Source organism: Delphinus delphis, chromosome X (assembly GCF_949987515.2).
Source record: "Delphinus delphis chromosome X, mDelDel1.2, whole genome shotgun sequence".
Lineage (NCBI taxonomy): Eukaryota > Metazoa > Chordata > Mammalia > Artiodactyla > Delphinidae > Delphinus > Delphinus delphis.
Window position 1 is genome coordinate 4,538,092 of NC_082704.1, and position 21,834 is coordinate 4,559,925.

The 21,834-nt window shown below is 47.0% G+C and overlaps 1 protein-coding gene across 1 annotated transcript in view; it reads right to left on the bottom strand.

Annotated features, from left to right (window-relative positions):
• The window catches only part of AFF2 (ALF transcription elongation factor 2), a 489,494-nt gene that overhangs the window by 13,685 nt on the left and 453,975 nt on the right, over positions 1-21,834 (bottom strand). The window contains exons 11-18 of the mRNA XM_060002892.1: positions 19,765-20,763; positions 18,241-18,362; positions 13,865-14,087; positions 9,090-9,379; positions 8,460-8,523; positions 5,235-5,371; positions 1,208-1,279; positions 313-406 (exon numbers count right to left, since the gene is read on the bottom strand). Coding sequence (XP_059858875.1) covers positions 313-406; positions 1,208-1,279; positions 5,235-5,371; positions 8,460-8,523; positions 9,090-9,379; positions 13,865-14,087; positions 18,241-18,362; positions 19,765-20,763 — 2,001 coding nt within the window. The remainder of the gene's footprint in view (positions 1-312; positions 407-1,207; positions 1,280-5,234; positions 5,372-8,459; positions 8,524-9,089; positions 9,380-13,864; positions 14,088-18,240; positions 18,363-19,764; positions 20,764-21,834) is intronic.

The following is a 21,834-nucleotide window of genomic DNA, read 5'->3' on the forward strand; positions in this document are numbered from 1 at the left end:
TGGCGGGTCCACCGTGCAGGGTGGGCGGAAGGCATCGCCCCCCCCCCCAACCCTGACTGCAGCTGGGAAGCTGCCCGGGGCCATTTGTTCAGTCCAGAGAATCATCAGGGGATTGAACTATTGTACCTTCTCTCTCTGGAATCAAATCAAACCTAAGCTCTCTGCTGAGCCCCAAAGGAGAGGTGGGAGGACCCAGGATGAGCAAGGTTAAGCCTTTGGCAGCAGCAACCTTGACATTTAATAACATGCCTGCCATGTCTCATTAGTGATTTAATCACCCGGGGCCTATAAATTATACCAAATAAGGATTACCTTAAAATATTCCATCAGTGATCTGGAGTACTTCATGGCGTGGTCCTTCTTCAGTTTGAACATCCGCAGGTAGAGAAGTGATAAGCATCGGTAGCTGTGGTGTTGAGGAAAGGACCGTGTTAATGCCACTGCGTAATCAAACTGATAAAACTAAAAACTGATTCCTATTTTGCAGTCACTCTCCTACGGTTACTGAGGAATATAAGTGAAAAAAGAAAAAAAATTTAAAAAGAAGGAGTAAGCATAGCACAGGGAACTATACTCAACATCCTGTGATAAAGCATAATGGAAACGAATATGAAAAAGAATATATATAGATGTATAACTGAGTCACTGTGCTGCACAGCGGAAATTAACACAACATCGTAAAGCAACTACACTTCAATGAAAGTTTAAAAAAAGAAAAAAAGAGTTCACAAAAGATGGAAGAAGGGGGCCGAATGTCAAAGTCGGGGAGCTATTTTAAGAAGCTACACTGATGACTTTGAGGATGGACGAAGGGGCCCTGAGCCAGGGAGTGCAGGTGGCCTCTAAAAGCTGGAAAAGGCCAGGAAGTTGATTCTCCCCTAGAGCCTCTGGAAGGAATGCAGCCTCGCTGACACTCTGATTATAGGCTCGTGAAACACAAGTCAGACTTCTGACCTTCAGAACTGTAAGATAATAAATTTGTGTCGTTTTTTAAAAAAAAGAAGGGGTAAGCATTAAAATCCCATCTTGATAAGGGTATAAATTCAGAGAGTAAATTTTTAGTCAGCGACTGAAAAAACCCACCAGTTAGCCTTCCAGAGTTTAATGGAAAACAAGAATAATGATCTGGGGGTAAGCAGCTTAAGTTGACTTTTCAAATCCTTCTGCAACATTTCAGCTGTTTCCTGGTGGCCTCCAGGAGGCTTACCATAGTACGGCCAGCTTTTTCTCCCCGTCCGAAGCCAGGGGGCTTGCAAAGTTTTTCAGCCTCATTGCATACCTTTGAAGAGAAAGGACAAGCTCAAGTGGAATGCATCTGACCCTTCAGAAAGTCCCAAAGTCATTGGCGTTCTCATCACCTAAGTGCGCCAGCCCCACATGTGCTCTGGGTGTCAGGACCGAGAAGGGCACGTGGGCAAAAGTGTGCTTTCCCGAAAACATATACAAAACGACGACCACAGGAGTGTCACGATGGCACTGCTGTGACGGATGGAAGCTAGCTGGAGAAGCCAGCTACAACCGGAGCCCACGTTCCAGAACGGTGCTGTGGAACTACTGTGGGTCTGGCGTGCGTATAAATGCTGGCAAAATACTGTTTCTAAGAACATTCTAGTTAAACAATATTATTGGCTTTCAATGAGACGTGGACACAAATGTCAGTTTCAGTTGAGTTTTTGACAGATGAGGTAAATAATAACACAGCTATGTCTGACCTGAGTGTAGGGAGGCCTCCATCACACGGTTACAATAGCTGTGTGTTTCTAATGGCTCAGGTGTGGAGCATATTCCTCTAGGAAGTGGTTTTTTTGTTTTTTAAGGGAGGTACATTTCACAGCAGGTAAAGGTCTGAGCGCCCCTAATTTATGGCACTTGTATATTTTGTCTTTCCACTCTCTTTAATCGTTACTGTTCCACACCGGGGAGATCAAAGGTTGAGTAATTCCCATTTTTTTTTCTTCGAGCTGAGCAGATTCCATTCTGGGCATTTAGACTCTTGAAAATCAATTCATTGCATAAAATCATTGTCTGAGCTTTAATGCAATTTCACAGGCACTCGTGGTGGGATAAGTAACAGAGTTCAGTGCTGCAGAGGGAAGTTGAAGATGTGCAGGCAGCCCCGACTAGCTCTCGATTACGAGAAGGCGACGGTGAGCCCGCACTTTCAGCAGCCTCCCCGGAACACCGGCGCCCCCTATCGCTCTGCTCTCCCCAGTTACTGCCCCAGTTCTGTCCAGTGAACATTTTCCAGCAAAAGGACCCGCGCACTTGATGTGGGTCCCTCCTGTTGTTGCCATATTAAGCAAAAAGGCTTCTTATGATGTCATAAATCTGTCTTTGACGGCTGGATCACTGAAATGTCAAGTCATTGTGATGCCCCTCTTGTCTTCACAAGTATATGTCTATTGCAGATTCCCAAGGCTCAGAGCAACCATAATTACTTGAATGAAAAAAATGGGGTGCTCTCTCTGCAGCCAGCATACCGTCAGGGAGAGAGTAATACAGATCTCTTCAACATAAAATTACGCTACTAAAAACCATGTTCCTATTACAGTTACCCTCTAATTGCAGCCACTGTTGAAGTGGCTTGATAGTGGAGTTCCAGTGGCTTACATGGGCCAGAAGACTTAGTTGCTTCAGCCCATTTTATTCCCAATTGAAATTTCTCTCCAAAAAAAAAAAAAAATACACACACACATATACTAGAAAATGTAAAGTTCTACATATATAGAGAACATACAAAGTAGTGCAGGTAGAACTGGTTAAATCTGGGAGAAAAAAGACCTGATGACTTCTGAGTAAGGCAGGTGGACTGTAGCAATGTCCCTGTCCTGGCTGTGATCTTGGACTAGAGCTACGCTAGATGGGGGGAAACGGGGGGTGGGGGAGAGGTACACAGGAACTTTCTGTATCATTTCTTATAACTGCATGTGGATATCCAGTTATCTCAAAATAAAGTTTCAAAATACTGACTTAAAAGTGAATGGCTATAAATTCTCCATTGACTTTCACCAGGTTCCACTGAAAATATACTCCTATGGGGAGTAAACTATCACATCATGTAAAAAAACAACTGTGCTTAGACAAAAAGAAAAAAGAATTGTAAATAATAAAGGAAAAAGAAGTGTTTTCTAATGGAAATAAATATCACTCAGCGATTCACATGGCATTTCTACCAAAAATGAAATTTGATGTTTCGCTTTTCTGTTTAGAGAGCATGTGTTTTCCTAAAAGAAAACAAGAAAAAATATATAGAGAGTGAAAACACCCATAATTTCACCCCCAATTACAGATATGACCTTATTTCCCTTCCAGGTTGGTCCACGTGCAGAAACGTGCCTTTCGTGGTTAGAAATGCAATGTGTCTATAATTCTGTGGCTTGCTTTTACTTTAACATCATACTATAAACATTTTCGTGCAGCTACACAGTCTCCATCATTGTTGCACTCCAATGGCTGCAAATCATTCTGTTGAGTGCACTGCGATGTAATTAATTACCCTTCTCCTGTTGATGATTTGTTTTGCTTCTAATTGGGTGCTATAATATAGGCCAAACTGAACACTGTACAGATAACTCGTTCTCCTCTTACAAGTCTTTTCTTCAGTATAGAAAATTCAAATTTCTGGAAGTCGAATTACTGGCTCAAAAGATACGAATGCTCACTTGTATAGGTTTTCCTACACAATGCCAAACTGCCCTCAATTTACAACGATCAATTTCCATTCCCATCAACAGCATGGAGGAGGCCCAGTTCACCATTATTTTGCGTATGTGCTAACACTAGGTATTAACATTTTTACATTTTCCTGTCAATTGAAAAAGTGCCTTGTTTTAATTTGCATTTGGGGATGAAGAGAAGGCATGGCTTTTCTGCAGGTTTGTTCGTTAAAGTTTCCCCTCCATTTTGAATCCTTATCGTTTCTGCCAGGATTTTCATCTTGTGCATCTTTGAAAACTGCAGGCAGCCTCGTATAGACACTGAGAAATCAATTTCCCCTTGAAAGCTACAAATGGCGGCGGTGGCTTTCACAGGGCATAAAGTAAGTCTGAGAGATACTTTCTATACTTCTCAGAGCAGCGAAAAGCCAAAGATGGCTGCCTGGCCTGTCAAGGTAAGGCTGGAACTTTCCTCACAATCTCCCTACTTTGGTGGCTTTAACTAGGTCTTCTGATTCTATGTAACCGTAGTTTTTTTTTTCTTCTTCTTCTTTATAATGGCTCCCATTCTTCTGATCTTTTCAAATGCTTTCCTGGGAAAATATGCATGCTAAATCTGTCCGATGTCTGTCTGAAGGTTTAGGTACAAGGGTCCTCAGGTTTGTAACAGTTTATTGCAGATGCAGGAACAGAATAAAAAGCAGGCCTGGCATTATCGATGAATGAAGCCAGAGGTGGCTGGGATACAGGGACCTATCAGGTGAAGAACTGCTCACTCAATCAAAAGCCATGATGTAGTCCATCCTGCAAATGAGGGTGCTTAGCCACTATTCAGAGGTAGAGGAAATTCTTGTACAAATACCTGCAGATTACCGGAAAGCACTAGAATGGATATCATTTCTTCTCTTTCCCCTTCTTACAAGAATTTTTTGATTACCCACCAACTCCACTGCACCAAGAGCAACAGGCCAGAAAATTTCATTCAAAATGCAAATGAAACCAATAATCTGTGCCGTTAATACACCCTCCCCTATTATCAGCCTCATCTCTCCCCTCCCCCTGCTACCACCTTGACTGCCCCTCAAATTCCAGATGCATGGAACGTCTACTCCACAGCTGCGGCCTCCAGAGCTGCCTTTGTGTTGGAACAGTGCCCCTCCATTTGTAATAACTGAGGCAGAAATTTTTAGAAAACATGGTTTATAACAGAAATCCCAATAGCACCGCTTTTCGTGAGTTATAGAACTGCGCTTTGAAAAGACGAGTGTCCACGCCAAACAGTGAAATGATGATACTTTACTCGCATCCACTACCTTTCCATTTTAATTTTATGAATATTGCAAATTGTAACGCTCACGTTATAACCTCCGAAGGGAATAATTGACACAAGCAGTGTCCATCAGTTATAAATTTTCCATGACGTGAATCAAATGGCCAGAACGAATTATGATGACTGCTAAGAAGGAGATGCCTTGGATGAGTCATTATTATGTGGAAGTGATAGTTTTCAAACACAGCAAGCAGCTTCTAATTATGACTGGAAAGAGCGAAGGAAAAAGGCAGCAGAAAGGCACGAACCTGAGAAGCTCCACGGTCTCAGAGTACATGGTGTACGGAGACTTGGCTTCCAGAGGGTCGCGCTCCATCGCGTTGCCACATTCGGTGAAGGACAGGGCTGCATCGGCATAATTCACGGCTTTGCCAAATTTCTCAAACTGAAACAGGAAGAAGACTTGTCAACACGACGGTCCCTCTTCTCTCCTTCATCTAAAGCAGTGGTGTTCAACCCGGGGCAACGTTACACCCCTCCCCCAGGGAACATTTGGCAATGTCTGGAGACCTTTTCGGTTGTCACCACTAGGGATGAGGGGCGTCTAGTGGACAGAGGCCGGAGATGCTGCAACATCCCTCAATGCACAGGACAGCGCCCACAGTGGAGAACTGCCCAGCCCAACAGTGCCAAGGGTGACCTATGGAGGGGAGCAATTAGGAATTTGTCTAGACAAGGATGTAACTGATTTCAGGTCCTATTGCCATGACATGGAGGCTGGTTGAGAAGAGAAAACTGCAGCCAGGGTATCATGTCTTTGTGGTATTCCTGTTGTTGTTACCTTTCTGGTGGGCCAGGATCCAAATCACTGCCTCGACGAGTTTCTCTTGACTACATTTACTAGACCGGTCAACATAACGTCCTCTAGACAGAGCTTGCAATGAAACCCTGCTTTTTGCAAGCCTCCTGGACAGCTAACCCGTTTAGTCTTTGCTTGGAACTCTAGATGAGCACATCATCCCCATCCCCAGGAGAAGAGTAACAAATGGATGCTATCGCCATGAAACATGGGAAGTTGCAGTGTGACTGTTGACGATAATCACATCACTTTCACTGTAAATGATGGTCTGACATAGTGTGTCAAAAAGCCCCCAGGGCTTCCCTGGTGGCGCAGTGGTTGAGAGTCCGCCTGCCGATGCAGGGGACACGGGTTCGTGCCCCGGTCCGGGAAGATCCCACATGCCGCGGAGCGGCTGGGCCCGTGAGCCATGGCCGCTGGGCCTGCGCGTCCGGAGCCTGTGCTCCGCAACGGGAGAGGCCACAGCAGTGAGAGGCCCGCATACCTCAAAAAAAAAAAAAAAGCCCCCAAATATAGCACTACTAAATATTTTAGTTTAGTAAAATTTTATTGCAAAAGGTTTTAGCCCTGATAATGGTCACGATTAAATTGACTTAGACATACTGATTTCTTTTTTATGTGTAATGAATATTATATATGACACTTTTATAGTGAGTATTTTCTAACAGTATTTAACATTTTCAATTTTTGATAGCTGGATGGAAGAATTCCACTAATACAGAATTTCATGTGAAAGAACCAATAGAATGCAGATTGAGCTATTCTAATTTTCTTGTATACCTTTTATCAAAATATTTTCTATGCAACTGTGAAGGTTTCAATTCTCAAAACGGCAGAGTAGCTGTCTCTAGCAAAGGATTAAGTACATCTATAAAATGATGAGTTACAGCTCCTGCAGAATCGCTTGCTGTAAATGACTCTTTTTGCAATAAAGGTTCTCCAGCTTTTACGTACTGCAGGAATTCTGTGGTTTCCTTTCTGAAAGCTGTTGTGGAAAAATATCGGTTTCAGCCCAATTCAAAGCGATTTTATGAAAACCTCCTTCTTCTCTTGCCTTACAAGATAATTTCTTTAGGTCATCTGACTCTGATTGGTTCTCCCCTGTGGAAATTAAGCTTTGCATCCTGATTTTTGAAACTGACTTTTCATTTGCAAGCCCATAGCTGGAAGGCTCCTTAAAGATCACCTGGCCCAAATCTCTCTTTTTCCAAAAGGAATAACTGAAGTCCAGAGAGAAGACTACATGGGCCACAGGGCCAATTAGGGGCTTGAACTCCAAAGGAGTGTCTAGCTCTGGTGTAGACGTAAGCCAAGCAAAGACATCTTCCTCTAAATGAGTACTTCTCAACCTTTTCTTTTTTTATCATTCCTCCCCACCCCCACCCCCCACCGAGGGAGATTTTTTAGATTTTTTTTTTCACACACCCCATGGAAATTTTAATACTAAAGACATACCGATTATCTCCTTATGTACCGCGGCCCTTTGGAGGGCGGTGGATGGTGGCCACGCGCAAGTCACGGCGCAGAGACCGTCGTGGTCCTCCATTACAGCCCTCCCAGTGGCAAACAGCACAGGGCAGCTAAGTCCTGGCTGGACACAACGTGATGATGGAGGGTGTGATTTTTTTTTAACCCAATGGAGTTGAACTGACACCTCTAATTATGCTGGGCTTTAGTCAAAGGTGAGGACCCTGAATTGAGGGCAGTGGTTCTCAACCTTGGCTGCACTTGGGAATCACCCGGGGGAAGCTTAGACACCCATGCCTGGGTCCCAGTGTCGGAAATTCTGATTCCATTTCTCTGGGGTGCGGCTTGGGCATCAGGGCTAGTTTAAAGCTCCCCAAGTGATTGTACCACACGATTGAGACCCCCTGTTAGGTGGCTCAGTCAATCAGACGACTCCCCATGCTCTCACATCCCTTGGAGGCAGCGAGGCCAAGTGCTGGGGGAAATCTAGAGAACAGAACTTCCTTCTGTGTGCGGGGACCTAGGCTGGCTGTGGGCCTCACTCTGGAAACATGTCATCAAATGCAGCAAGGAGCTGAGATTTTTCTACAGACCTGAGTTTCCCAGAGCCAATGACTGAGGCCACTTAACTGGCGCTCAGCAGCCCTCTCCCTGCCCACACCCAGTTCGGGTTTACTGGAACCCATGGGAGCTCCCACCTTCCCCAGGGCAGTTTCAAAGGTCATTTCAAAATCACTTGAAAGACAGTACAAGTGGGGCTTCCCTGGTGGCGCAGTGGTTGAGAGTCCGCCTGCCGATGCAGGGGACACGGGTTCGTGCCCCGGTCCGGGAAGATCCCACATGCCGTGGAGCGGCTGGGCCCGTGAGCCATGGCCGCTGAGCCTGCGCGTCCGGAGCCTGTGCTCCGCAGCGGGAGAGGCCACAGCGGTGAGAGGCCCGCGTACCGCAAAAAAAAAAAAAAAAAAAGACAGTACAAGCCATTAAGCTTCTGAAGTTGGAGCAAGGGGAAGAAGAGTGGGAAAACCAAGAACGGCAACGTGGCGCCAAGGCCTTGGGGAATCCCAGTGCTAAGGAACTAACCAGCTCCAATCGCTCTGTGTCACAGCAGCAATGAAGAGGTTTGACTCGTTTGTAAAGTGCCGTCTTTGTCTTCCTTCAAAGCCTAATACCTGCACGGGAGGACAGCAACGGGAGAAAGGAAACCTACCAGGGCATCAGCTTTGTGTTTCAGCTTCTTCGCCTCTTGCATGTAATAATCAGCGTTGTGAACCCTAAACAAACAAAACGAGCACGTTCAGAAAGCAGTGTTTCATCTTTTCATTAAAAGACCGAATAGTCACAATTTGGGGGGGCTATAAATCCATCCCTATACAATGCCTTGAACAGGGCCGATGAATGCCTGTCGTGCATATAATAACCGAGCTTGAAATAGTCCAGTGAATGAAATCGGAAGTGCATAATGGCCCATTAGGATAAATACCCGCATCCTCCAACCCCAACCCTTCCAGCTGCCCAAACAGACCCAAGAGAACCTGGCTATAATTCTCTCCGCTGGCACACAGTTCTATCTGAGGACACGGGTAAGCAAGGAGGACCAAGCAGGCTGGGGTTCGGCACCTGCCTTTGGAAACAGTAACAGAGCTCCACGACTAAAATGGGCCAGCGACGTTTCTCGATGGGGATAGAGGTGTGTGTGAGGAGGGGAGAAATCTACTTTCAAGGCCATGGGAGCTGCACTGCTGCCTCTGGGGCCTTATTTTCGGGTGACACATGCACGGCGCTCGAAAAGCCATGCGGCCCCCACCCCCGTTCACCAGAGAATCTGGGGACAACATACGAGTCATCAAAAGTGAGCTTGGGTCTCCGGACATTGGTAGTGCTGCTGGAAAGAACGGGCAGGGCGGCCCAGGATGTCATCTCCAGGTGATTGCTGTCCATGAGGCCAGTAGTGATGGTGGAGGTGATGGTGGAAATGGTAGTGGTAGTGGTGGTGGTAGTGGCAGTGGCCGTGGCAGTGGCCGTGACAGTGGCGGTGACAGTGGCAGTAGCAGTGACAGTGGCAGTGGCAATAGCAGTGTTGGTGACAGTGACGGTGGCAGAGGCTGCCTTTTTTGGAGTGTCTCCCTCCTGGGAAAAAGGAGGACAAAGAATTTCCATTAGGTCCAGAGTTTTAGAGCATCTTTTCATAAACGCTTTGCATGTCAAACACACTAGGAAACAAGACGAGAGAGAAGAAAACAATGCACACAGCTGGAAGATACACAGGTGACTCCGCTATATGTCCTGAACTCCGGGAATCACCAGCTTTTGTTCTATGACGACACCAGACACCAAGCTAGTCACGTGCTGTGACTACATAGCTCCATCATCCCAGTGACACAGTCACTGGCGAAGGTCTAAATCCAGTTGGGGATGTGGCGGGGAGGGGACGAATGGGAAAGGGAGGGAAGGATAGAGAGAGGGAGAGAGAGGAGAGAGAGAGAGAGATTGTCACCCTGACGTGTCTACTTTTGATAAGGGAACCGGCCGCGGCTGGGGCTGCCTTTCCGTTCACGCGAGGCCTCGAGTGCTTTCCTGCTAGCGATGCCACAGGAGCGCCTCTTCATTTCCAGGCCTTGGGGGAGAGAAAACTCATCTGTACCAGGTCAAAAATCAAAGGAGTCAGAGACTTCTGAGTTCCACCCTGAACTGTCATTGCCATAGAAAGAATGGGATCCAGATGAATGAAGTAGGTGGGAAGATCTGTAACGATGTGACGCTCCGTGTCACGAGACCACCTGCCGTGTTCTCACCGCTGACTCTGCCCTCGTGCCCCCCTCTGGCAACTGCGGGACGATCCTGGCTGTTCTACCTCTGACCGCACTTGCCGTGGTGCCACCTGCTCCTTCTCCTCGTCTGAGCTGGGATCCCTCCAAGGCTGGCATCCCCCAACGTTCATTCCTCAGCTCTTCTCTCTTGACCTCGACAGGATTTGCCAGTCTTGTGTGCACTGGCACAGATCTGACAATAAGCAGGTATAACTCCCCGAGGGAAACCTCCACCTGTAACCCTCTCTCTGATGCTACTGCAGTGATCGCTTCTGGAGAGTTCCACCAAGATGGCCCATCAGCACCTCAACTTGCTCTGAAACCAAACTGACATCCAAACCAGTCCCCTTGCTCTGTGAATGGCAGGACGGTCCCCCCTGTCACCAAGGCCGGTAAGGGCATGGTGGTCATCCCGGGGCTAGGGGCATCAGAAGCCGTGCCCTCCCCGCCTTGCCTTCCATCTGAGCTTCTCTGCTTGAACCAGTTGTAGATATTGAAGTTCTGGAAATGATTTCATTTCAAAACGGGATCATGCTCCTGAAACTCTTTTTGAAAACCACTGCTCTACTCCATCCCTTATTTCTCCTTCTCCATCACCCCGTCCAATCCACTACAAAGTCCTGTTCACTCCATCCCCCCAGTGTCTCACAACCTGTCCCTTCCTCCTCTGAAGCCTCAAAGTGCAGGCTCTCGTGGCTTCAGCCAGAGTCGATCACACAGCCTCCTGGCCGAACGCCCGACCTCTGAGCTAGCTTTTCCAATCACCCTCCATCTGCCGCCTGCCAGCCGGAGCTCCCTGCATTTCACTGCCTTGCGGCTGAGTGCAAAGCCCAGGCTGAGCTCCTCTGCTGGTGTGTAAGGCCCTTCCTGACCTGGCTTCACCCTTCCCGACTCCCTCCGATGAACCTGCCACCAAAATGAACTCATCAGGCTTTCTCCACTTTCCTGCTTTGGGTCCTTCGCAGTCTTAGGGTTGAGAAAGCCTCCTCTTTGTTACTTTTTTCACCTTGCGATAATGTACTTTTTTCAGCGCTTAAACTGAGGGAAAATACACAAGACACCCACATTTACCACCTCAACCATTTTTAAACGCCCAGTGCGCTCGTGTTAAGCACATTTACATCATCGTGCAACCGACCTCCAGGGCTCTTCGAACTTGCAAAGCTGAAACTCTGTGCCCATTAGACCATAACTCTCCATCCCCTTACTACCCCCAGCCCCTGGCAATCACCCTTCTAGTTTCTGTCTTTGCAAATCTGACTCCTCGAGGTACCACGTGTAAGTGGAATCATACACTCTTTGTCTGTTTGGGCCTGGCCGATCTCATTTAGCACAATGTCCTCAAGGTTCACCCAAGTTGTAGCACGTGGCAGAATTTCCTTCCTTTTGAAGACTGGATAATATTCCACTGTGTGTAGAGACCACACTCCTGTTTAATCATTTCCCCTCATTACTAAACCCTACTTAACACTCTCAGCTCAACCCAGCTCAACAAATGCCTTCCCAGGAAAACTGCCTCATGTATATGGCCAGAAGTGCTTTAAACCTTTTTGGTCCCTTTAGAGATGGGAAGGGTGTGTCTCAAGCCCTCCCCTAAGACACCAATCAGCAGCTATTTCGTATCCCAGTTTATCGAGCACATGTCTCATTGCTCACCTTAGACTGGGAGCCCTTTAGGCGCTGGGGCCGTCTCTGATTTATTACATTCCCACCCCAGCCCCGTCCCGCTACCCCACCGCCCAGTGCACTCAGTGATTTGCTGAACACAGGCCTGCCTGCCTTAATCAAAAGGGTCACTTTAGAGCGAAAAGTCAAATGTGAACATTTCTTATATCCATGAAAGTCTTATCTTTTCCACTTCATCCTGGACCTTCCGATTATCAAAACTTCTTACCATCAAGAGCTCATTGCCATAACTGTGCTGAGAGACTGCACATCTAAAAATGGTTACGGTGGATACGTAGGAAAGCATTTAAAGTTCATCACGGATTCTATTCAACCCAAACACATAAAAAACTCAGAGGCTTCTGAACTCGAACTCCTAAGCCAGCTCCACGCTTCTACCGCCAAAGCCAGATGACCCAGACCAAACAGCTGAGTCGGCCCCAGAGAGAGCCATGTGTCTCTACGGCCAAGATAGGTGACGAGAACCCTGAAACACCACGTCCACCACGCACACGGAGGTGATGTCGGTCCTGGCACATCTGACTGGAAACAGCTGCGTTCAGCCATGATCATGTGTCATATAAACACGTCCTCTGTTGACCCTCACTCATCCATTGAGTCAATAAACAGGACTTCGTGCATATATGGGACAGAGAAGACTCTGAGAGCAGAAAATGGAAAACGTTTTTGGAGCTGGAAGAACCTGTATAGATCATCTAGTCAAATTTACTCATTTCATGGACCCAAAGAGGTTTCATAATTTGCCCAAGGTCACAGAACAGATTTGTTGCCGTGTTAGCACTATGTGTCAAGCAAGTCTCTTAACTTCCACAAAGTCTCTCAGATTTCAAGCCATTAATAGAAAAAACTAATGGCCAAAGAAGACGCAACAGGTACTCAATCCATCATGGGGACCCTGGTGATTTCCTTAAGAAAAAAATGCCCTTGCAGGATCCTCTTATTATCACTGTCATAATAACATCTCTATTAAGCATCTAATTATTTGTGACCATGTACTAGGCGCTATATGAAGAGAGCTGCCTAGATATGGCGCATGCCCTCCAAAAGCTTGCGGTAGGAGAAAGCCTCCGTTGGAGTTTATAACATTAATTACATTCAGTATGAAAAATAGGATTGATAGTGTAATTACTGTTTAGAATAGACAGTTTCATTCCTAACATTATAAGTCAGCATCTTTAAACGTGAATGCAAATGTAATGTGGGCACACACACATACAAATTTCATTTGGAAAATGACAACTTTGTAATAGAGCAATTTCTTTATGTCACCAATAAAATTTACCTAGATATGTATGTCATCTAGTCATCTCAGATGACGGAGGGCTTTAAATTGTGGTCCTTAAAGCTCAGAGGCCTCGTGGCTTTTCACGAAGTGTTAAATGGGCGCTTTGGGTTCAGGGGCCACCAGGTTGGCGCTAGACATTTGAAGACTCATTGATTTTCATGCATTTGCTTTTTATACTACACTTAAAGGAGATCAGATGCACATGGGTGCCTTATCTCCACATACGTGCATTTACCCAAAAAGGCAGGTACATTTGCCATTAACATTCACTAGCGACACTATCGCTCTTGGTTTTCACGGTTCAGGTACCTATACCTGGGGCAGATAAAAAGACAATAATAATAACTTCACAGTTATTTATGCTAATCGAGCAGCAGTGCAGAAAATCGAAAGGACGGGATAATCCTTGAGTTTGGCTTAGAGAACCACAATTGTGTGATCTTAGCAACAGATTCACCTTTGAAACTCCATCCTTTTGAGTCACTATTTTAAAACACAATTCACACCTGCTAAGCTGGGTGGTGGAAAGATGTAACTTGGAGTCCCGGCCCCAGTTCCATGACCTTGGGCAATTCCGTCCATTTGTTCTGTCCCTTTCGGTAAATGATCAGTGCCTCCCATGTGCCAGATGCTGTGGACAGTATTGTGGAAGTGTCCCCCGCCCCCAAGATCTGAAGGGATTGGACCAAAGGACGTCCAAGGCCCTGAATGCCTGCATAATAATCTGTTTGGAGAAGTAAGACTGGAATGAAAAATTCATCTTGAGTTCAGTTAGATAAGCTGGGTCAACTTGTTTCCACCTGACACTGATAAGATTTCTTCTAAGATACTTACATTTACAGGTATCCCTTTGAAAGTAGCACAGAATTTGCCTTCACTCCTCTTAGGTTTGGTCGAGGTGATCTGTCCAATCATAGGGATGGTCTTGTCTTGACTGAAGGGACCGCTATTGCCGCTGATATTCCTGCGGCGCGGAGGATCCTCTGGCAGTGGGGAAAGTGGAGGGGGAAACAGCTTTTCTTCTTTTCTTCTGTTTGCTCTCCTGGATGAATTATTTCTGTGTAAACAAAAAGTATGGGGTGTCAGAAAATTTTGTCTCTCTTTATTCTGAGCTGTCCCATGATGCTGATACTTCCAGCTAAAGTAATATGTTGGCTGATGGACCTTCACTTGTGGTGAAGAGTATACATAAAAACATAGAGACATAGACATCTACAGAGAGGGAGCCCTCCCTATAGACTGAGTTATAGATAAATGCAACCATATGTATCTAAGAATAAACACGGGTCTTTGAAACAGAACTCCATGATAAATGGAAATGTCTAATGGAATGTTGCCCCAGTGTGATATTTGTAACCTTTTAAGATTACCGTTAAGTAGATTTTTATGGAAAATCCAATGCAGACTTGAATCCCATCATTTTTTAGGCTGGTTCCTACTTATTCTGCCCTACGACTTAACTGCATGGTCACACAACAAACAGTACAATAAACAATTAGTGGAAGGATACTTTCCTAAGAAATACTATGCTTATACATTACACAGAAATAAATAACGCACTAAATACTTTTGGGTTACATTGCAAATTGTATGTTCCAACTGTTCTACCCAAGGCATAATGAGCCCCTGACCTTAAGTTGTTATACTGAAGTACTGATGTACTCCGGTTTACAAAAGTCCATTTGAAAAATATTTTGTCATCTTTCCATAAGACATCTGCAGTCCTAGAAGCGCTCCTGTGCTTTCAAACTGATTTATCTGCCCGTTAAGTGGGCATCATCAAATAGACTGAGACTTCAAATAAAACAGAACTAAAACCTTATGCTAGCTGCTTAACATGGTAATTGGGCCATGGATTTTTATTTTAGTTACTGTCTTAGACTAATCAATGAAGATTACTTGAATTTTCATCTTTTCTTAGACAACTAATATTGTACTGTGCAGCCATTTACTTTTCATGATTATTGACTACAATTTTCAACAGCAAATTAAGTCAACAAGAATTTATGTTTTCCTCTTGGTCAATTTCAGTCAGTGTCTAGAAATATAGATTTACAATATCTCAAAGCAACAAATCAAAGATGAACAAGCACTCAAGTGGTTTGATTTCCTGAGATGGTAGCAGTCAACGCAGTCCCGTCGTTCCACTTCTGCCGCCCATATTTGCCATTTGTAACAATATTTGTCATCTTCTGTTTCATAAATGCGGCCCTATGTCAATTTTTGTCAGGCAGCCGGATTTTCAGAAAATTCACTGTTTCTGCCATTACCTTAATGGATTTAAATTAATTACAGGGGCTTCCCTGGTGGTGCAGTGGTTGAGAATCTGGCTGCTAATGCAGGGGACACGGGTTCGAGCCCTGATCTGGGAGGAACCCGCATGCCGCGGAGCAACTGGGCCCGTGAGCCACAACTACTGAGCCTGCGCGTCTGGAGCCTGTGCTCCGCAACAAGAGAGGCCGCGATAGTGAGAGGTGCGCGCACCGCGATGAAGAGTGGCCCCCGCTCGCCACAACTAGAGAAAGCCCTCGCACAGAAACGAAGACCCAACACAGCCAAAATAAAATTAATTAATTAATTTTAAAAAAGACAAAAGAAAAAAAATTAATTACAAAATATTTGCCCATGGATTTTTAAAATTGCTTGGGCATGAAGAGTCGTTTTAAGATAGTGGTGATGCCTGATGAAAATAATGGTGAAAACAAGGATTAGGATGCACGCCCACGAGGAGGCTCCACCAGCATCAGCCCACGCTGAGTGTAATCATTACGGAGGAATCGGACTTTGGGGAATTTACATAGAAAGGAGTCAAGCATTGCTGTGGCATCTACGGGAGTGACTGGGTTCCTTACCTATGACCACTCCTGCACTACCTGAGCTGCCGGAGAAGAGGGTGGGCTGCAAGGGGAAGAGCTGTTCCCTAGAGGCAGTCCATTTGCCATTGGCAACTATCGTTGTGCTAGGCCTCCGCATCTGCCATTGTACACGGTACATCGTTCCCAGTACAGTACATTCAGTGCAATGGGCACAGTCATCTGGCCCCCTTTCCGTCTGTATGATAGCGACCTGGAACCATGTGGCCTTTAACGACTTCCTGGGTGAAGACACCCAGGGAGCATTTTCTAGAGACCACTCTGTCACCATTTTGGCTTCTTACTATAAGGGCACCGCTTGTATAGGCTCTGGCTCTTGTATAGGAGGACAGCAAGCAAGGGTCCCCCATTTAATGCCTCAGAGGCCCTTCTGATGGTTCAAGCCCCAAAGAAGGGGCAGGGAACTCATCAGGGCCCTTCTGGTGGACGATGGGAAACTCCAGCTGTCATAGGCTGGTGTGGCATCCTTTGCTAGGTTTAGAATATTCATTGAGAAAAGTGAATGTTATCTTATAGAAATTTCCAAGGATTTAGTCTGAAGGGTCAACAAAGCACAAAGGAGCAGACAAAGCTTGAGGAGAGGGCTTCCAGGAGAAGCCCTCCGAGAGGTCTGTCCTGCTCCTTCTCCCTCAACTCCCGAGATTTTCCCGGAGACACGGATTTGCCGGACAAGTGTTAAGAACCCGATCCAGGCCCTTCCTGAATGATAAATGCTACTAGGTAAACACTGCTCTCCGAACTACTACAAAAGCAGAAAGATGGTAAGGACCGTGAGGTAAAACACCATTTTATGAGAACGAATTCGAATTATTAGACATCGATTTAATATTTGATCATCTCTCTTCCATGAAATGGGGACCAGTGACAGATCACTGGGTCGCTGAAGGAGGCTCGCAATGGGGACTGATGGTGTGGCAATGCCCCACAGTTCCCTGGCTCTTCCTTGTGCCCTCAGGTGGCCCGGCCCGAATAGATTGAATCTGGAAACTGGGGCAGTACCGCCACTACAGGGACACCACTTTGGCCCTTCCTCCTTGGAAAGGAGGAGGGCCCTGGAATGACAGTGTTTGACCACTGGGAAAGAAGTCTGTTTCCCCACATTCCTGGCCCACCCTGGGGGAAAAAGGGCTGGTTTGCTCCACCGGAAGAGTTACTAATTCTGAGAACTCCAAGTATGTGAAGGGATATTTCCGATCAAATTATGCCGGGGAACACAGATGCCTGTCACAAAGAGCTTCGGGTCCACAGGGAGACGGGCAGCCTAGGGCCAAATCTCCTTATTATACTGAGCGGATCTAGCGGTCATTGGTCTTTTCCCACCTTTCGTCTCTAAACAACAAGGATCCAAACAAGTGTCAGCTGATAACTTATCTCCGACATCTTATCTGTGAAATCAATTGTGAGCAGCAGTTACGGCCATATTGCCTCTCTGCTCTGGGCTGCTAACAGGCTCCCAAACTGGTCTTTGATGGAAGTAATCTCTAATTTTGAATGAATTTATGGCAATAATTATCCAGACGGAATGGTTCCAGTAGCTGACACGATTGTTGGGGAAATGATAGGTGTAAGACAGAAGGACTCCATCACAGTGTTTGGTAGGGAAGGCTGGGGTCGTGTGAGTGAGGACGGTACAAGGAGGGCTCCTGCCTGACTCTGGTACCTTCTGCAAAGAGGGAGATGGGAGAAGAGGTACCAGCCGATCGGCATTAACGCGTCCATCCCTAGCCGGCTTTTCCCAGCACAGAGCTGCCTGGGGCTGGGGGGCACTCCCAGCCAGCTCATCTCTCTGGCCTCCCCTGGGCCTCTGAGGAGTTCAGCATGGAGCTGCTAGCCCTCAAGCTTCATATTAGCGTTGAGAAATGACACCAAAGAGGAAGCGGCTGCTGAGTCATCCTGTTGAGGCCAAGGGGTTGCTTTCCAGGGAAATCTTTTTATTTATCACCATCAGAGCTGGAAGTTGCCCAGAAGGAGGTGATTTGGCTCAAGGGATAGGCGTCTCTTGATGCCCCTTTTAAACTCATTTACTTCCTCTTACCCTTCACTCAGCGCTAAAAGTTCACTTTCGCCGATTTTTGGTCATCAGTCTGAGTTGGAACAAAGAAATGTTGCTAAAAAGCTCAAGGAGACACCCCAAATCTGGCGGCCTGAGCGCCACCCTTTATCCCACCCTTGTTAGACTGGTGGTCAGAGACTGCTGTCAGGACAGGACTCAGAGACTCCTGTTTCTTACCTAACATTCCTCTGGGACAGGACCCCCTGCCCCCGGGCCAAGGGTTCATTTGGGATTTCTTAAGAGTCTGAACAAGCAAAGTATCATACAGCCCAGGGCAAACTCACTCCTTAGTGCTGGGAGGTTTCTGGGGGGGAGCTGGTGAGATGCAAGGTGGTAGCAGGCAGATGGTGGCCGCCTCCTCCTGGCGTTGCTTCTTCTCAGGGATTTTCTCCGCAACTTCTGTTGGCTTTAACAGGAAGAAAAAATACACACAGTTTGAAATCCATGGCACACGCAGACATTTAAAAACAACGAGCAAGGGAGACAGCTGGCTTCTACTTTAAGTCCTAGACTAGGTAGGGGAGTTAAAAGTGCACCTTTGATCAGACAGAAAAGCGATCAGTCTTGCCTCGCCTACTCCAACCAAGAAGCTGGCATCTGAGAGGGTGAAGCTGTGATGTGAGCCTCTGATCGGGTGGCACAGGGATATCATACCGAAAGTGAAGAGAATCTATAGTTTTCAGACACTTCTTCCAGCAACAACGCCTCCACAAATGAGTAGTTTAGAAACTAACACTGCAATTCTAACACGGCATAAATCCCGTCCAAGCACCCTGGGGGGTTAGGGTAACATATAAAGGTCACTTCTACAACCAAAAATATGCAAGGAAGTTAACCATATGCAAGGCACACCTTTGGACCTTCAGGTACTGGTTCTGAAGGTCCACTTTTACTGCTGGTTGTGCTGCTGTCATCACTAAGAGCAGGGAAACAGTCCCTTGTCCTATCAGACTCTTTGGTCCTCCTTTGGACCAGACTTTGGTCCCTAGTTTGGAATACTCTCATTGAATAAGTCGGTGCACAGCTCAGAGATAACACCGTCTGTGAATCTCTAAAGCTGGATGATGACTTAAACCACCCTTGCAGGATTCCCCATGGCAGTCATTCAAAATAATATTACTCAAATATCACCATGAGATGATGTTACACTAAACGACTACTGTGAGATCCAGAGATGCAACACAACGAACTTCCTGGACACAAACTCACTTCCCCAGATGGACGTGAAATGGAAGAGGCCATGCTGGGTTTCACCTTATGATTATATCTGTAGCCCTGGAATCCAACCCTAATGTCTTGCAGGTGAGGTTTTTACGAGTCAAGCCGACCACACAGGTCAGGGGGCCAAGCAGGCTGGCCAGAACGTGTGTCTAGTAGGAGCCAGGATAATCAACATATAACTGGGTTGCAGGGATGCTGATGTTTGGATGGAGAAATGAACAAGGCCTAGAGGATGCATGTTGACCTTAGGAATCCCTGGTGCCCTGCTGCTGCTGGTGCGGTGGGGGACTACGGAATAATGACCCAGGAATCTGGCTGCCTGGGGAAGGAGCCTCTTCATATTCTCCATCACTACACATCACGTGCCATATTGGACGCTCTTGACGTTGGTTGGCAAACCTCGATTAGCCCTAACACTTCCTCCCTGGTCATGTCAAATACTGCATTCCCCACGGAAAGCATCTTTGCCTTCCCCAAAGACTGCAATCCACTGTCACCAGCCTGCTGGAAAAGGAGACTCAAGACCAAAGTAGCTCCCAGACAGCCGCGGCTCCCGATCGCGTGGCAGGCCACACCCGACGGCTTACCTTGTGCTTACGCTTGCCCTTGGGGGCCGCTTTATCCGCAGCAGTGGCGGCAGCTGCCTGCCGCCTGGGCTTTGAGGCTGTCTCCTTGTGGTCCGGCTTGGCCGGCGCCGCCTGCAGTGAGTTGTGGCCAGGCACTCGAGACAGTAGGTCGAGGTCAATCTTCACCCAGAGATTTTTCAGATTCTCGTGATCTCGGAGAGGAGACAGAGGCTCGGTCTGCATGACAGGGATGGGTGAAAAAGTAGGCTCGTCACTGGGGACGGGCGGGTTGCTGCTGCTGAAGGTGCTGAGGGTCAGGCTGGGCCCGCAGGTGTCCTTGGACTTGGCAGTGTTGCCCCCAGGAGCCATGCAAGGAGGCAGGACTTTGATCTGCAGGGTCTCTTCCTGATCTGTGTTGGAATCAGACGTAGACGAGTCGGTTTCAATGAATTCCCGGGACTTCGGCACGATCTTGCCGGGCCCTCGGTACTTCTTCTTCTCGGCGGCCAAGGGGATGCTGGGCCTCGGTTCCTTCCTAGGGACCGGCTTGTGGGCGGCGGCTTTGTTGCGGCCTCTCGGGGGCTCAGGAAGCTCCATGCTTTCCTTTTCTTTGGGAGTGCTGCTGGAGATATTTGGTTTGGGCCAGGTAAATTCCTCAATGCTGGGGTTCTTCTCCACCCTCTTGGGCTGTTTTTTGCCAATTGTCCTTTGAGATGCTGTCTCGAGAGTTGTCGACAATTTATGCTTCAGAGCCTTTGTTTCTGGGATTTTGGGGGTGGGCCGTGGACGGGCTTTCTCCCTGATAAGACTGAGGAGAGGCCTCTCTTTGGGTTCAGCCAGGACCTGGCTGGGGTTTGGCTTCACCTTGACCTGGACTTCCATTGGCTGTATGATTGGAGGAGGTACAGAGATCGTCTCCATGGGTGTTTCATTTTGGCCGCAAATAAACGACTTGTTCTGAGATGTCACTTTGTTAAGCCATTTGTCCAGCTGCCACTTGTTGGTGGAGGGCGGCTCAGGCTGCAGATTGAGAAACAGTGGCAAGAATGAATTTCACCTTTGGAAGGAAGTCAGGAGGACCCTCAGTGCACTGACTGTTGCGTGATAAAAGCTTGGGCTGTTAAGTGACCATTCACACATTTAGAAACATACACGGACTTCACATTCATCACGTTCCCTAGATGGCTCCAATCTACTTATTTAAACTAAGTTCCACTGCTCTTCTGAAACTATCCCCTACTTTGGCCAGCAAGGAAGGAATTATTCACAGAGAGTTTTTCCAGAGAGTGGGCAGGGAGGCCTGGGAGGGAATCTGGTTCCCAAAGTCCTTTGGCGGGACTCATTACTCAACCTCTTACCAGGAGGCCGAGGTAGTGATCTCTGGTCCTGAAAAGAAATGTAAGCGTGCCTCAAGTGTAATTCTAAAGGAAAGGCTTTCTCTCTGCCAGACTGCCAGGGCCTCCTATACGATGCAGTAATTCACTGCAAAAAGAAGAGGCCTTCTGTATTTTCACTGAAGGATGAAAAGATTTGACTTCCAAAAAAACACTGCACTTTCCTCGGTGTATAGGCAATAACCAATTTACGGGGACACGCATGCAGACATTAGCGTCCGCCGTTAAGCCATGGAAATGAGGCGTCAGTTCGGGTGCTTGATTCCCAAGTCTGAATTCTGCCTGTTGAACTAAAAGAGCCATCATTTTTATTAGAACTCCTCTTTTTTGAAAGGCATCAGCTGAGGCTTATGGCGCCAGCCAATAGAGGGTGACAGAATTCAAAAGACTCTGAGTAGCCGTGATTCCAACCCGCACAGAGCAACGGCAGGTAAGTGTCAAGGCAATCGGAGCGGCTGCTACTGTCGGCAGCAGAGCGCGAGGTTAAGGGCCCCAGCTCTGGTAGCACACAGACCCTGGTTTCAGTCCTGCCCGTGAGATCTTGGGAAAGTTCTTTCTTACCCTCTCAGAACCTTATTCTCTCATCTGTAAAATGGGATAATAATAGCAAGGACCCCATAGAGCTGTTATGAGGATGAAAGGAGAGAATCCGAGTCACGAGCTTCTCACGGTGCCCGGCGTGTGATCTACATTCAAG